Consider the following 18,412-nt stretch of genomic DNA (forward strand, 5'->3'; position numbering starts at 1 on the left):
TTGTGCCCTGCACTCAATCAAACCAATAGTAGAAACAAGATCTATTCATGTCCTCCCTTCCCCTCATTTTCCCGTCTTCTCCCCAAGTATCTAAAAGAAGCCAAACAAATAAATCTGAGCTTAATCTGCTGTACCTCTAGAGACCCATCTCTTCCTAATGACCACCGTGACCCAAGACTCTACACTGCTAATAAGCTTTTTATTAGACTTAATATATATACATACATATATATATGTATGTATGTATATATATATATATATATATATATATATATATATATATATATAGGACTTGGCATAAACCAGTAGACAATTCCACCAGTTTCTCTTTCACAGGTATAATGAGAGCACTAAATACAAATTTTGCCCTATATCCAAGCAGTATTCTCTTGCCTACTCATAAATCTAAAGCCCTGTGCAGGATACCTAAGAGTAAGCAGCAGAGCTGGTTTGAATACCAACAGAACTGTGGGCACCTGCGTGATGTTGGCCACCGCACTTAACCTTTGCCAGTGGCAAGGTTCGCTTTTGACACTCCATAGGGTTGTTGAAAGAATTGAGACTACATAAATAATTGTACTTGTTTATTATTAAACAAGAACATCTCTTTGGTACCTTTGGCATTTTTAATATTATATTTTTGCACTTAACTATGAAATTATCCAGAACCAGGTCCCAGTTACTAACCACCTTTCACTAGTGTGTCTGTTGTTTTATCAGGCTTATTAGAAGTTTGTCCACAGTCAGCATGCAATATGGTCTTTGTGAGAATTGGGTTCATCTTACCTGCATACAATTTACCCAGTTATAGGAGTAAAAAAAGGAAGTATGTGGATTTTCCCCCTCATTCTGAAATATCTCTTATTCTTGAAATTCTGAAAAGGTGTGTATGCAAAAACATAGACATTTAATTTGAAAAGCTTCTTTGTAAGAAATATGAACCAACTTTAAAGGTAGAAATATAGATCTGTAAATACAGTAAAGAGGAAAATATATTTTGGATTCTGCATTTTATTTTAATTGAATGCAGACAACAATTACAAGTGCTAGATTTGTTTTAATGAAAAGGTTAAACTCATCCTATTAGCAAAAGTCATCTGCATGTAAATAATGAGAGCCCTAACAAGCCTCTTCTTACTTAGGTCAGAGACTCCTGCCAAAAACTTGTTTGCTTTGTTAATTTGTTCAGTTATTAAACTTTGGGAGGGCTGCTACTGCAGGGATCCAATTAACACATTTTTGCCTACATCTCCCTAATAATTGATGATAGCCTTAGAACATTCATTTCTGTTGTGCTTTTCTTAGTAAAATTGTAGTTATCTGGTGACCAGAATTAAAGTGCTGAAAAATAACCTGGTCTAATTTATTCATTCAGCAAAACCCAGCTTAAAGGCTATGTCGCTATGACACCCAAGATTAACTTAAAAAAAAAAAAAAAGTGTGTTTAATTTCAGTAAAAACATTGACACATCTCTTTGGGCATTCTGTAGATAAAATAAAATTGATTTTTCCCTTTTCCTTGCCTTTTCTACATTTAGCAAGTTGCTTTAGCATGTTTTAAACATAAACTAAAACATAAACTAGAAATTCGACATATTTAAAGAAAATGAAAAAGCAGTACACACACACACACACACACACACACACACACACATGAAACTTTATATTGTAACAAGAAATCATTCATAGAATAGCCAATATTTTAGCCATCATTTCTTTATCCAGCTTCTCAAGCTTTTTAGAAAGATGGTGCTAAATAGGGGCTAGTAGTTTCGTTTTGTGATCAGCCTCAAAACTTAAAAACAGGTTGCAGAATTGGGACAGTGACAGATCCTAATAGAAGTTTTCCTAGTGCAGGTTCAGTTTCCCAAATTCTAAAAGAATCTACTTTTTGTGTCACGAGACAAAGGAATCATTAAGCTGCTCTTGCCAAGGATTGATTTCTGCCTTCCGAGGACCATTTGGTAGCAGTAGAATTCTATAGGAATAATTTTATGGTAAAGACAATCAGAAAAACGGAATGCTTTATAAAATCATCAAAAGTTGCTTCACAGGAGTATTTGAAGTTTCCTGTTGTCAAACAAAAGCAAGAATCCTACCTGACAGAGAGTGGTTTGTTCGTGAGACGACCCAGTACTGCACGCCGCTTATGTTTATCGTTATGCACCCACATTCTCAGGAAATTCCACTTTCAAACTTTGCTGCTGCCGATGCTTTCTTCTATAGGGAAGAATTGTGAACTATAAAATTTGAGAAGCTTCAGCGTCTGTGGAAATTTGAGAGCATTGCCTTTTTTCCCCCTCTCTATTGAATACGAATTGTTTTAACAAAAGCATTGTTGCCGCGGTACGTTTTGAATGTCTGCACATTTATATATCTGCACATAGGATATCTGAAAAGAATCTTAACTTTAAATTTTGAACTTTTAAAGCCTCAGAACAGAGCAGACTGACTGTTGCAAAGAAGCACGATGCTTCTTTGCAGGAAGACTTAATGAAGAAATGACCTTTTTAGCTGCTGTTTCTCACCGTGCTGGTCAGGTGAAGGTGATGCGGCAGCTCAAGACAGTATCTGGGGCAAAGTTGGGAAGCAGAACCAAACTTTTACTGGTTTTACCTGGAAAACCAAAGTGGTTTGGATGGGGTGCTAGTTTTACCTCTGTGGTTGCTAATTTAGTTTTTATGAACAACAAAATGAGTTAGTGTTTGTAAAGTAGTTAGTTCAGTCCCTGGGCCATAATGAACACTATGTACTTAATTAAAAAGTGGTTTTAGAAAACATCAGAAATTGTAGACATGAGTTATCACTTACTTTCACTTATTTTCTGATTTTAAAACAGTGAAATTTATAAAAGCCATCTTCTGAGAAACAAAAGCAATCCCTTGTATATAACAAATTGTTTTAATGTTATAGTTTGATTTTAAAATGTGTTCTACTTTAGTTTCCACAGTTAATATGTTGAGATTCATAGATAATTTTATAGTAACATGTTTATATCTTAACGACTATAGAATTTGAGGCATGAATCGTTTCTATGCAGATTTTAATATCATACTCCAACTTTGTTTTAGGTAGCTAGACTATATCCAGGGAAACACATTTAGTTCAGAAATAATATTTCTAAGTTCAGAAAATAAGCTTCCATTTTAAAAATGGAATTTGAATTTAAATGAAAATCCTAATTTAGAATTCAGCTCCATTCTTTAGCTAAAGAAATCGTAGAAAACAAAAATTGTACCAGATTGCCAGTAATTTGCATTCAAGAGGAAGAAATGGTTTTTTTTTTAAAGTCCTCAGATACTGAAGACATTTCAGCGAAGTTAAATAATAGAAATCTCAGCTTTTAATTTAGTCAAGATTATGATTCTACAGAGAAGCCTTGCTGAAATACATGTTTTTGGGACAGACTATACATGTTTTTAGGTATTATAGAAAGCTAGATAAAATTATATTACTAATATACTGTTTCAGTTAGTTGCACTGGTTCAGCTGTGTTTTAAACGTGAGAAGCTTCAAATCAACAAGTGTTTGTTGAACGCATCTTGTGTGCATATGGTATTAGAAACATAAAATAAACGTAACTCTAATGTTTGAGGGCAAATTAGGGACTGTGCTATCTGAAGATTTAATTTCATAGGTCTGTGTTATGTGGAAAATTGGTACAGCCTAATATGTCTTCTAAGCTATATTTTAAAAACATGATACATACTACTTAAACCACTATTTAAATGAAAAATAATATGTTACATTAGTAAAAGTTGTATTTATTTAATTCAGTAATGAAATTAATTTGGAGTTGCTGGCATAGTGCCTTCACAGGTTTCTGTGACTCATTTGCTAAGGAAGTGTGATTCAAGACACCAGAATCATTTTTTTCTCATCTGCTAAAGCTCATGTTTTGGCTATGGGCAAGTTTTGATGGCAGATTTAAATCAAATTTAAAACAAATATTCTCTGATAGTATTGGGAGGCTGGGTGATGTCTAGCCTTACATAGATAAGACTAATCAACTTAAGTCTCTAAGTTCATTGACTTTATGGCTATCAAGTTTACATCATCTGGTATATTCAGGTCTTTTTCATATTTTTTAGAGTTTTACTCTTGCACTGTCATTATGACCTCTAGACAACTAATTGAACTTAGAAGCAAAATCTCTTGTTTTATTGTTAATTTAACAGTTTAACTAAATTAGGACTAAATGGTATTGGAATTCAGGTTGGAAAGTAAGCACATCCAAAATCATTTAAAGCTGTGTGTTATTTTTTTTCTCCTAGAGAAGAAATGATAACTCTGTGATCTATGTCTGGCTTGGTGCTTATTACATTTATAGCTTAATTTACTCCCATCCTATCCCCCTCTTGGAAACAAAATATATTCTCATAGTTTAAATGGGTTATTGGTAGCATAATAATGATTATGTGATATATTTGGGACCTTTTTGTTTGCAAAGTAATTTAAAAATCAATTTTCTGAGCTATAACTTTGAAATTAAGTAATGAACTGATGTTTCTCATTATTCCAAGGAGGAACATAAAATCTTGATTTATCAGGTAATCCTATAGGCAATGTATGCCTATTCTGACTTGTGATGCATTTCTCATTACAGTGTCCTGCCTTTCTGACCTTCCATTAAATGTTTAGAAAAATTAGTTTCTCAGGAAAATTTAAGTAATGTAAACAGCCTATATCAGCTATAAGAAATTAGGTACATACATAAAAAACCCTGAAGTTTTCTTATCTCACTTTTAACTTTTTTTCATAACTTTCCAACTCAAGAAGGTATGTGGTCTTACACAATAGGCTGTATCCAACTTTCTGTCGTTAGAAGAACTGAATAAAAATTATCCAGAATTTTTCCTAGAAAGAAATCCAAGCCTAGGGTTGCCTTGAAATAAAAAGCAAAACCAAATGATTACTTTAAAACTAAATTAAATGATACTGCATGGTCTTTATTCTTTACTGTTTTTCAAAGTATATATGCCCTGATTACATTCAATTAGGTTGGGCTCTTTTACTTGTAACCATCCAGTAGCTAACTGACAGCCTACTTTTCTATAGTGGCCCTGCTGGGAAATTATGTTCTTCTGGGGGAGAGGGGGTAGATTTTTTTTAACCATTTCCAGAGCTCTTGACTTTCTTATCTAGCCACACAATCTGTCATTCCAGCCCCAGCAACTGGCAATTTGTGTCCACATTCCCTGACTCCCACCAGGGGGCAGCACCGGACCCTTTCTTTCCTTGAGGCCTGAATGTAGCCTGTTTCTCTCATAACCTCAGTGATTTCCACCCTCCTTCCTCATACAGCACTTAGTTATTTTTGGTATTTTCTTACATTTTTTAAGGCTTAGTAAGTCTCCAGTAACAGGTAGCTGTTCAGGCACAGTGCTATAAGGGATATTACTTCTCGGTGTTGACCGTTCTGTGTACCAGAATCTTCTCTTCATTGATGATTTGATCTATCATTTCAAATACTTTGTGTTTATTATAACTTAGAAAATCTTAAGAGAAAACAAAAACCTAGCAATTACTGAGCACTATGATGTGTCAAGCTTGAAACCTGGTACTCTTCATATGCTACTGCACAATCTGGAGACGCAAATAGGCAAAGTAACAATAGAGTTATGAAACAATAGGATAATATAATATTTTTCAATACCTCTAATTTGCTATTGAGTAAAAAGGGGCTTGGAGAAATGAAATCATAGGAAAACAAAGATTCCCTTTAAATAGACTTCCAAATTCCATGCTGTATCAATTATATTATACAGCTTTGCCATAAAAACAGTGAAAAGATTTGTGGAGAGAGTGATTGAAGCCACAATGTGGAATGCCTGAGACTGATTTCAGTGCCATAACTCCTGTGACATTGTGACAGGAGAATTTATGGTTGATATACTTAAAATTTTAATGGGGAGATGAGGTTACATGTTGAGAGATTTTGTGAGATCCCATGAAAGCCCTAATATATTCATATTTGCATGCACATACTATACAATCTATATTACAGTCACTAAAACACAGGACTGAATATAGTACACTTAATTTTTAGAAATGTATTGCTAATTTTATTTTTCTTAAAACAATAATGGATCCAATTTAATTAATTTTTACTTGTTCTCTCTTACCTGCTAAAAAATATGCAGGATCTCTGTCCTCTGCTATCTTAACAAGGTACTTAAAACTTTGTTTTGTTTTGTTACAAATAGGCAAATAAGGAATATATTTCATTCACATCTATAGTTTTTATGATTTGGAATTGTTATTTCAGATTGTCTGCTTCCTTTTCTGGTTATAATATGCATAGCAACCCAGATGGCTAATATGTAAACAATTTGAGTTATGTTGATTTAAATCACTTAGGATAACTCAGGAGGTTGCTGATACCCGGGACCATCTGTTTATTGCTCTATGTGTGACTTTTAGGCTTACATGTGTGCTTTTCAAGTTCTTTACATGTCTTAGCCTCTGCCTTCCTTATGTATAAGACTGCATTTAACCCATTATGCCTCTTGAGACTCTGTTCTAAAACCTCCATCCCAGCCTGCTTTCTATTTTACCGTTCTTCTTTATTCCTATTTTTATCTATCTATCTATCTATCTATCTATCTATCTATCATCTTTCTTGTTATTACTATCCTCAATAGTCATTTTGCAGAAGAGTGTCTAGGAACACGGGCTTTGCAGTCCAGTTGGAATCTTAATTGGCTATGTATGTAGCTATTTGACCTTGGACAAATTCTTTCACCTTGATTTCCTCATCTGCGAAATGGAATATAATACCTGCCTCATAGATTTGTTAGAGATAAAATATAAAGTATAATTCATTAAGTACCATTCCTGTTACATCGTTAGTACTGGTTACTATTATTAACATTTTATTTTAAAGGTTTTTTTTCTTTGTTTGCTTTTTTGAAAGAGGGAGAGCAGGAGCAGGGGCAGGGCAGGGAGAGAGGGAGAGATAGAATCCCAAGCAGGCTCATGCTCTGTGTGGAGCCTCATGCGGGGCTTGAACTCATGAACCACAAGATCATGACCGGAGCCAAAACCAAGAGTCAGATGCTTAACTGACTGAACCACCCACGCGCCCTATTGTTAACATATTTTAGAAAAAAAAATTCTCATAATGACAGATATTCAGAAGTAAATTTTGAATACCATATACTAGAATGTCACACAATGGTCTTTTGGAAGGAATTTCTGTTTCCTTTTAAGCACCTGATTGATTACTTATGTGAAAGCACACACCACAACAAAATGTATGTAAGTGTAACTAGGCGATTGCTTCAGGGTTCATGTTCACTCCTTCTCACTGGATCCATGGTGATACTTAGGACCATGAATAGCTGGAGAAAAGTTTCTCTTGGCACCTGTCTGGTTCTCTTCTGATGTCCCTGGTTACATATTACACTGTAATCTGCTTTGGAACCTCACAGTTACATCTGTAATTGTCCCATGTGGACTGAGCTGCTCCACATACAGGCTCTCCAAGGAGAGGAGCAGAAACCGATGTTTCCCATGTTAGCCCCTGTGCTGGACATGACCTGTAGTTCTCACAACTCTGTGGGTTAGGTGATTATTTCTTCTTTAATTTTATGTGGGTTACTATTTTTGAATGAAAAATCATCAGAGTTTTTATTTGTTTATTTTTGAGAGAGAGAGAGCATGTGTGTATAAGCAGGAGAGGGCCTGGGGGGATGGTGGTGGGGAGAGAAAGAGAGAGAGAGAGAGAGAGAGAGAGAGAGAGAGAAGAGAAGAGAAGAGAAGAGAAGAGAAGAGAAGAGAAGAGAAGAGAAGAGAAGAGAGAGAAGAGAGAGAATCTTAAGTAGGCTCCACACCCAGCACAGAGAATCTTAAGTAGGCTCCACACCCAGCATGGAGCCCGACGAGGGGCTCCATCCCATGAACTATGAGATCATGATTTGAGCTGAAATCAAGAGGTGGCCACTTAACTAACTGAGCCATCCAGGAACTCCAAAAAAACATCAGTTTTTAAAATGAGTGTACTTATTCAGTCAATGGAAAAGAAAAATACAGTTAATCTGGCCTGTCTTGGAAATTCAGGTACATGGTTACTATAATTATGGTGTCATAATGTGGTATATAATAGAGATATGATTTCTGGAGGATTAATCTGGTACATTGATCTACAAATCTGCTGATGAAATTCAAATATCTTTTTGTAAATGTCTGTGTGAGTATAGTTTCTGTATGAAAAAAACAGGGTGAACAAGGTTGCCCTGTTTTGATGGTTGCAGAAAGAAACATATAGCCACACATAAATCATTTGTGTATGAACCAGTTCAGTAGGAAGTCACTGTGTGTAGCTGCTTGACCCAAACATCTTGTTTCCAATCTCTTTACAAGAAGTTTTAACACAAGTCCGTGGAAGGAATAACTTAAATCTCTAATATTACTTCAGTTAGCAAAGCATTAAAATTTCAAACTGTTTCAGTTGGTTAGGGCCTATCCTTACAAAAATTGAGCCATAGTCCTCTGTTATCTATCCTTATATTATCCTCCATGATTTAAAAAATATACTTTATATATTTACATATAGTACTTTATAATCCTTTAATTCCATTTAATGTACAGTAATTATTTCCAAATTAAGGAAATGCTACATAAGAAGTTACAAAAATAACATAAAATAGTAATTTTTATTCACATAAAGAAGGTGATCCTTTACTCTTTTATGTCAGTGTCATTTAATTACGAAAGTAATACTGTTTCATAAAAACTCAAACAATACATTTAAAGTGTGAAGTAGAGTCCTTTCTTGAAAACCTCTTTGCCTCAGAGGGTGACCACTGCTTATAGTTTAAGTGTGACATTTCAGACCTTTTTCTGTGCCCATGCAAACACACAGAAGTATCTTGTTTTTGTTTTTAAATTTAATTTATTTTTTTAAATTTACATCCAAGTTAGTTAACATACAGTGCAACAATGATTTCAGGAGTAGGTTCCTTAATGCCTCTTACCCACTTAGCCCATCCCCCCTTCCACAATCCCTCCGGTAACTCTCTATTTTGTTCTCCATGTTTAAGAGTCTCTTATGTTTTGTCCCCCTACCTGTTTTTTTTTTTCATTACCTTTGCTTCCCTTATGTTCATCTGTTTTGTACACACAGATGTATCTTGTAAAGAGTGACTTTAACATTCTTGAGGAATTAGGAGCATTGCTATTTAAAAAAAAAGTTTGATGATGTTAGTCATTATGTTAAAAGGAGTCATTTTCACAAATACTGGCAGATCGTTCTGTTGTATCCCAGCTTTCCAACTTTGAAAGAGCAGTATTTTATAGCAGGTGTAAAGTCAAGGGCATTTAGTAAAATGTTTTACCTTTGATTTTCTGTACTTGCAGTTATGAAGAGTAAAATAATCAGGGAAGATGAGGAAAAGCCCATATCAATTAAAGTAATAAAACTGAGTTAATCCCACATCAATAATTTAAATCCCTTTAAAATTACTTGTTGCAGTCAAGAAACAATCCACCTGTCTTTTTTTTTTTTTTTTTTTTTAGCATATTAGTAGTGGAATTTCTTAGGTTACTCTTTAAGCCTTATGTATAGTGTTCTCAAGTTGTTAATGAAGATTTCCTGTTGTGAGGAAAAACTAGCACTTACTTGGTGTTTGATAATATAAACCACAGTGGTTATGGGGGCAGAGTGAGGTCTGTTAATGGCCGCTTGTATCTTGATGCTAATTTGTTCTGTTCCCAGGCTCTTTCTGCCCTAATATGCTTGTCACTTGAAGAAATATCCACAGAGGATAGGTATTGAACATGAGTTGTCATGTTTCCTTCATGTAAAACTTTCTGCTCAAATGAAAATGTCAAAATAATACAATAGCCAACTATGGAAACAGCCCAAATGTCCATTGACTGATGAATGGTTAAAGATGTGGTGTATGTATATGGTGGCATGCATATATATACACACACATATTATAAATATGTAAAATATATTTTTAAATCATATATACACACACACGCACACACACACACACACACACACACACACACACAATGGAATATTGCTCAGCCATAAAAAGGAATGAAATCTTATCATTTGCGACGATGTGGATGGAGCTAGAGAGTATTATGCTAAGTGAAATAAGTTAGAGAAAGACAAATTCCATATGATTTCGGTCATATGTGAAAATTAAGAAACAAAGGAGAGAGGCAAATCAAGAAACAGATTCTTAACTATAGAGGACAAACTGATGGTTACCAGAGGGGTCAGTGGGTGGGGAGGAGGGGTGAAATAGGTGATGGGGATTAAAGAGTGCACTTGTGATGAGCACCGGCTATTGTACAGAAGTGTTGAGTCACTGTATTGTACACCTGAAACTAATATTATACTGTATGTTAACTGGAATTTAAATGAAAACTTTAAAAAAATAAAACATTTGTGTTAAGCAAAAAAAAAATAAAGTGCAGTTAAGTAAAATACGTAAGCAAAAGTGAACCTCAAATCCTTTGTAAAGCAAGGTAATGTAGAATGCAGGTGCATAAAAAAACCTAAGGGTTCTGTTGTTGTTGCTGTTGTTTTGTTTTGTTTTAGTGTAGCAGACACACGGTGCTACATTTGTTTCAGGCATGCAACTTAGTAATTTGACACGTTTATACATCATGCTATGTTCTCCACAAGTGTGGCTGCCTCCCATTACATGGCTATTACAGTATCATTGACTGTGTTCCTTACGCTCTGCTTTTTATTCCCGTGACTTACCTCATTCTCTAACTGGAGGCCTGTACCTCCCTCCCTCTCACTTTGCTCAACACCTCCACTCCCCTTCTTTTTGGCAACATTCGGAAAACACCTAAGATTTAATTTGAGGTTAATAGCTGTGAATGGTAACATTAATATCATTTTCATAGGAATAGTTTAATCATATATCTCTCTTCAGATTTTTTTAACCTCCTAAAAATTTTAAGTATGAATTTGCCACCTGAATAACTTTTTTTTTTCCCCCTGAAGATAATTTCCTACAGGATTCTTCTGTGGTTGGGATTTTACATTTTTGAACCAGAGCTCTAGCTTCATGGAGTTCACTGTCTCTCAGGAGAGACAGATAATTAGGCAACTTGCTGATCTTTCTGAGTTCAGTTCTGCGAGAGCTCAGGGCAGAAGCCCCTCTCTTATCAGTGGTGTAGGGTTGGGGAAGTGCCACCAAGGAAGGCTTCCCAGCAGAGGTGACTCCTAACATGATATCTGAGAGATGTGCACACATCAGTCAGGCAGAGAGTGATGGGCTTGGGCAGTGACTTGGGCAGGGGACCATCAGCATCTACAGAAGCCTAGCCATGAGAGAATGTAGGCACAGCTAAGTAACTGGTAGATGTTCAGTGTGGCTGTGTAGAATAATTACAAACATAGATTATGAACATAATGCATGTCCATTGCATACACAACTTGAAAAACACAGGAAACAAGAAAAAACATATACCATCACTAATTTCAAGCCGCAGAGTTTCCTGTGAACATTTCATTATGATTTTGTCATGACTTACACTTGTATTTGTAGGACAGCATGTTTGGTATAATTCCAATTAGACTTAAGCAGTAGAGGTATGTGTAGGCATAAATTCAAATGCCTGTAGATGAAAACATTTGAAGTAAAATTGGGATTGAGCCCAACATGCTGTTTGTTACTTTATTTTTTAACTTTTTTTTTACATTAAAATATACTTAATTATTTTAATGCCCTTGGATAAAACCGTATTCTAAATGAAAATATTTCATCTCTGTGAATAAAAGAGAATATTCTTGAAGTTAACTATCTGTGTTCTTCTCTGCAGGAAGAATGTTTCCTGAACCTAGAGGCTCCTATATCAAGAGTATGCGGGTATGACACACCATTTCCTCACATTTTTGAGCCATTCTACATCCCAGACAAATGGAAGTGCTATGATGCCCTCCGAAAAATGATCAACTATTAACCATATTGGTAAGTCTGCCCTGCATTTTGAGAAAGCTAGCATGCCACTCTCATGAATGTACCATTTTTACGAAATTTTTTTAAAGTTTATTTATTTTTTGAGAGAAAGAGACAGAACACGAATGGGGGAGGGGCAGAGAGAGAGGGAGATACAGAATCCGAAGCAGGCTCCAGGCTCCGAGCTGTCAGCACAGAGCCCGACACGGGGCTCGAACCCACGAACCCTGAGATCATGACCTGAGCCAAAGTCAGACGCTTAACCACCTGAGCCACCCAAGCGCCCCACCCATGAATGTACTATTAACCAATGGCAATGGTCATCAATGTGTTGGCAATTTCTAAAACAAAATGTGGACTTAAGAAAAAAGTTCACATTCATAGTGGTATATTTACATTGAATAGAAACACATCGATTATTATCTGATGTATTATCGGATATCTATAAAACAGATGTGTACACATATTAACATTGAGGAATCAATAAAGAGGAAGGTGTGTGTGCTCTGTGCCATGGTTGGATTGCAAATATACCTTACTCCACGGTTCCAGTTTTATCCTCATTTCTGTATATTTTTACCAGCTATTTAAACTGTTCATGCAGAGGGTTAATTTCTGTTATTTAAAAATGGGCCTTCAAGCACCATTAATGTGGACTCCAGTGAATTAAACTATATGATGATCCATAACATACAATTTGTATTATCTAAAAACAGGTTTGTTGAGCAGGAAACTTATTTATTGTGTATAGGGAAGTTTTACTTAAAAGAATCCAGAACCACTGCCATTTCCAGATTCCTTTCTGGCATGTGAATGTTTTGGCTTTTTTAAAGTTTATTTATTTATTTTGAGAGAAGGGGGAGGGGTAGAGAGAGAGGGAAAGAGAGAAAATCCCAAGCAGGCTCTGCACTGTCAGCACAGAGCCCAACATAGTGCTGCAACCCACAAACTGTGAGATCAGGACCTGAGCTGAAATCAAGAGTCTGACACTTAACCGACTGAGCCACCCAGGCTCCCCCAAGTGAATGTTTTTATTTCTTTTTTCTTTTAAAGTGAATGTTTTTAAATTGTGGATAATAAACTGATATTTATTCATTATGATTTTTCATGTCATGCTTACCCCTTTGGCAGTATTGTTCTAGCAAAAATGAATACCATTAAAAACCGTTTCGTTTTCAGGGCTTTAATATAGAAGTTACTATCACTGACACACTGCTTTATTTTATCTTGACATTTTTGAAATACATAGATAGGATTAAATTTTAGATTTAACGTTTGAATATTAACATGTGATATTTACATTTTAATATCTAAAAATAGTAATAACAATACATTTTGAAGAACCACCATCTTGCTAAGAAAAAAGGAGAATAGACTCTGTGTAGTAATGTAAGCACATACTTCTTCAAGATAAGAAATTCTGTAATTCTTGAATTCTGTGTTTGAGGAGTAAACCTAGCACACCTAAAAGCAGAGAGATACCTTTAAATTTGTACAGAGAGAGAAAAAAATCCCCCCCATCTGCCACTGTGATCCCCAATTTTTTGCAGTTCTATTTTGACAATGTTGCAGATGTAAATTTGGGGCCCTTAGTCCCAAACACCAGGAACATATCCCTGGTGTTCTTTCAGACAATAGTAGATCTGGTGTCCTCTGAATGTCTATGAAAGCCACTGGCTTCTACAGTAAGTCACACTTATGACTAGTCAGAGGAACGCCATCTTTGTTGTCCATCCTATACCTTCCATGGACTATCTCTAATGGACAGTCAAGGTAATAACAATGTGTGGCCATAGTATGTAGGTGCTGATTTAAATTTGGATACATATTTCTTTTTAAACATAAAAAAATGTGTAAGCCTATCATGAAAACATGACAAAAGTAGAAATAGTTTTCTGTGCTTAAAGCAAAATATGGCATTGAGGAAAATAGTCATGCAGTTAAGAAATCTGTTCGTTCGTGGTGGACAGAATGTCTATAATTGTTATCGAATTTCTTTTACAGAAAAACTGGAAGATTGTGACTAGATACGGAAATATTTTTCTGAACATTTTTCTTTTTATTTCCTCAGACTTCTCTCTTCTTGAAAAGAGTTTTTATGAACTGAACCACCTTGGATATTGGCTGAAAATTTTAAATTAGTTATGGTATTAACACATATGAATCGATGATTTCCAGTAAGAGTGTCTCAGATTAACTTTTTTAAATGTTCCACTTGGTAGTCTTATAAATTCCATTTAATTACATCTGTAAATATTGGATTGGGATAATATTCAATAAAGCAAAATCAGATTGTCCTCAGGTCATGTGTCCTTTTTTTTTTTTCATTAGTTAAAAGAATTTTAGTCAGAGTAGTAGATTATCTTGTCAATTAAATCTGAATGAAAGTGAAATGTTTAGAAATGCTGATTTTCAACTTCATTATATTTATTATAGTTCTTTGTGGTTAAGATGGTTGTATGTATGAAACTTGTGGAATATTTTTCCTCGTCCTTCTCTCTTGTCTCAACAAGATCCACTGATGAACATACTCACTTTTTCTCCAGAAGCTGGCAGGCGTGGCAGGATTATCCTTGCTGCCTCGCTTCCCAATTGTGGGAGCTGGACAGTATGAGCCTTTTTTTGGTTATAAAATTGCCAAGCTTTTGATACAGTTGGAATTTTTTTTTTTTTTTTTGCCATGATGTTGCAAAGCAAATATCTTTTTCCATGCCCTTTCTATTATTATGTAGATGAAAGCAGAACAAGATGAGCAACAACAAATGCTCTGGCAGAGGAAACCTCTGGGCTGGGGACATCGCCAGGGCCCCTCATCTCTCACCCTGCCCTTCATCATAGTTTGAGACAGGCCTGAACAGCCTCAGGAATCCCTTCGCCGAACACCTCATCTCTGCGGGCCCGGCCCTCACAGATGGTGCCATGAGGTCTGTCACCCCTTCCGTAGATTCCAGAAAAGTTTGTTCTCACCAGTTCCAGCAGAAAGATCCACCTCCCTACAAATCAGAGAAATCGGGTCATATAGCATTTTCCTTTCTCTATGAAGATAATGGATATTTTCTTATGATGACAAATGTTTATTTTACTTTAAAACTTTTTAAATTTTTAAAATTTAAAAAGTTGTGTTCTGTTCATTTTTATCAGATATATTTGGAGGATACAGAAATCTACAGTGATATTTGTAGATAGCAAGAAACTTGGAGGTAAACTAAAGGCACTTTATCACAGATTCTATATAGCAATGGGCTGAAATAAAGAACCAGAACACTTGTTAGGGTAAAAATAAAGCCCTGTGCTTGGTTTAAAAATAGAAACACCTGTATATTATAGAATGGGAAAAGATGTATTTGTCAGCAACAAGTTTGGAAGACATTTAGTGAATCCAGTTGGCTTATGATACAAGACATTCTGAGTTTAAGATGCCAAAACTCAACATGGACCTTGACTTTGTTCTCACTGTCCTCCAAAGTCATGAGGCATCCTTGCAGGAAACTCTTAACTCACATGGTCAGCCTAGGAAAACCAGGAAATATGCAGTAGTCAACCATATCTTGGCCTATAATGGGTTCTATTCAAACATATTTGTTTTAGCTGCACGAGGTTTTTTAGTTGATATAATTTATAATTTTAGTTAAAGCTACTTATTTTAAGTTAATTGCCATTGATATCTTTTAAATACTATTTCTTCTATTCATCTGGTCTTGTAAGAATTTTCCCTTAAGCCATTTTAATTTTATTTTCTGTTACTCTGTTTTGAAATAGCAAGCATGAAGACAACTGTGCGGATAATCTACACACTAGGAGCCTGAGTTTCAAGGCATTTCCCCTTCCAGCTAGCCCTTCAGTCCCCACCACTAAACACCCTTTTCCCTCCCAAAATAAATGGCTTACAGTTAATATTAAACTCAGTTTGTAGCAGAGGATATATACATCTAAATAATTGTGATAAGTACATTTTCTTTACATGACACAAATGCTTCACACTATAAAAATGAGAACGGTGGGATGAGACGCCTAGGAGGTGTTACATGAACACTAAATTCCAAGTCCCCAGGACTCTCAGCTCAGCACAGGAAGGCCACACTCTCTGGGACAACATGGATATATAAGTGAAGGTAATCTTCTACACTTCATACTTCCCAATTCCTTTAGGAAAAAAACATGATTAACGTCCACATTCTACACAACGGATAGGTATTACCCAAGTTACATGTACAGACCTGTATCCATTGGAAAAAACACAAGATCAAGATCACAAGCACAAGATCAAGAAAATGACCTCAGTTCAACCCTTTAGGTTTAAGTCACATAATCTAGAAACTCTGAGTAAGAATACTGAGAAGATACCCCATAGAGGGTCCACATTTGGTTGAGTGAAATCCCTTTCCCATCAGCTTGCCTGTGGTGGACATGTGTGGTTTCCAGCTGCCAGGCATCCCTACCCCCCACCTTCTAGTAACAGCACTGATGTTTGTTTGAGAACATTTGTTGGGAACTCCCGCCCCACTGCATGTGGCTCTGGAGGGGCTGCCAACCCCAGTGCCATTCAGCACTAGCCACAGAGATGGCCCTGGCCCAGCCCCATCCGATGCCTCAGAATGGAAAGTCGGGTTACCCGTGCAGAAACAAAACTTGGCCTCAGCCTTGTCAATGATGCTAAATTCTGAAAGACTGGTTCTCACACTTGTACCTATTTCAAGTATACCTGAGGATATATCTGATGGGTGTTAACCAGCTAGGCACACAGTGTTGCCTTTAGCAGAAATGCTTGGCTGAGGAGTGAGAAGCGTGACCCCAAAGCCATCCTGTCAGAATTTCCAGAGAGACGTGAGGTTTGGAGACTCTGATACACTCCCCGAGGCCATCTAGTTTGGAAAGAAATAGAAAATGTTCATACATGGGCAAAGATTTAGAAACCCTGATACCTGATACCTCCCCAAACATCATAATTAAAGATATTTGCCAGAAAAAGGAGAAAATAAGAACAAGAATGAGGAAATCATAGCTGGAAAAGACTGGAAGTAAGAATGAAAACAAGTTAAATAAAAAGATCTATATCTAAAACAATTGTCTTAACTACCCTTTTTATGCAAAACAAATGTTCCCTATTGTAAAAATAAGAAAATGGTCATGATAATAAATGTGACTTAAATTGACAAAGATTAGAGTAGTAGGTTTGCCAAGAGGAATTCAGAAGTGCCAAATTCTTCAGTTTCAGTAAAGAGGAGTAGAACTTTATTATTCTCTTGTTAGTCTTGAAAGTTTAAGATTGGTTTCTAAATGCTCCGAAAATTAGTCACTAATAGGGTTAAAAGCAGCATGCGTATCTTTCATAGCATTGTACAAACCATCTATGCTATACTTACTAATTAATTCCACAAATGTTGTAGTGGATACTTGTCATAGGCCAGGTACTGAGCTAGATTCTAAGATGCAGACTTAATTAAGAAACATCCCTAGCAAAGAAAATGGGGGAAAAAAATTGTTTAAAGAACAAGGAAAGAAAAGTAGGGAAAAGCGAGGCCAAATGTAACAATTATGACTATAAATATAACCGGGTAAATTCCCTAGTTAAAAAAGAAAGAATGTAGAGTGGCTTAACAAACAAAATCCAGTTAAATGATATATACTAAGGAAGGATCTTGAAATAAGTTGACCTAGAGAGGTTAAAGTTTAAAAATGAACAAGTCAAAGTTAGGCAAAAAATAAATATGAAGGACACAAACGTGGCAGAATTCATATCAGACAAAGTAAAAGACAAGGGGAGAGAAGTATGCAGTCAATAGTAACAAAAAATATACTACAAGGAAGATACAACAGTTAAGTTATTCTTTTTTTAATGTTTATTTTTGAGCGACAGAGTGAGCACACAAGCATGAGCAAGGGAGGGGCCGAAAGAGAGGGGGACAGAGGATCTGAAGTTGGGACTGCACTGACAGCACAGAGCCCAATGTGGGGCTCAAACTCATGAACCTTGAGATCATGACCTGAGTCAACGTTGGACCCTTAAATGACTGAGCCACCCAGGTGCCCCAGATTATTTGTTCTAAGGGTGCAATATAAAAATGTAAGCAAAACTTATAAAAAGGAAAATATGGACAGAATAGTTGTAGAAGACAACTTTGTGACCCCACTGTAAATTTGTTAGATGAAGTAGATAGGAATAAATAATAGAATGGAGTCAACAGAAATATATGTTAAACTTTGTCCCTGTAAACAGAGACTGTATCACCTTTTAAAGCGCACATAGTTAAAAAAATTGATCAAATACTAAGGTACACAGAAAAATATTAAAAAGCAAAAAAAAAAAAGTATTAAAAAGCACCATGTTTTTCCTCCATATTCCAAATTAATAACAAACATTTGTAACTACTTAGAATAAAAACATATCCAGCTAAGTAACATGGAACCAAGGAGGAAATGTAAAACAATACAAAATATTGACAACTTAATATCACTGATATGCTTCAGCCAAGATT

At 35.7% G+C, this 18,412-nt stretch overlaps 1 protein-coding gene across 2 annotated transcripts in view; it reads left to right on the forward strand.

Annotated features, from left to right (window-relative positions):
* BCKDHB (branched chain keto acid dehydrogenase E1 subunit beta) overlaps positions 1 to 14,237 on the forward strand; it is a 209,378-nt gene extending 195,141 nt beyond the window's left edge. Inside the window, exons 10-11 of one of the 2 annotated variants that reach the window (XM_003986336.5) lie at positions 11,800 to 11,948; positions 13,941 to 14,237. In XM_003986336.5, coding sequence (XP_003986385.1) covers positions 11,800 to 11,940 — 141 coding nt within the window. In that variant the 3' untranslated portion in view covers positions 11,941 to 11,948; positions 13,941 to 14,237. The remainder of the gene's footprint in view (positions 1 to 11,799; positions 11,949 to 13,940) is intronic. The other variant, XM_006931864.4, reaches the window with a different exon arrangement.
* The last annotated feature ends 4,175 nt before the right edge of the window (positions 14,238 to 18,412 follow it).

This window comes from Felis catus, chromosome B2, assembly GCF_018350175.1.
Source record: "Felis catus isolate Fca126 chromosome B2, F.catus_Fca126_mat1.0, whole genome shotgun sequence".
Classification (NCBI taxonomy): domain Eukaryota; kingdom Metazoa; phylum Chordata; class Mammalia; order Carnivora; family Felidae; genus Felis; species Felis catus.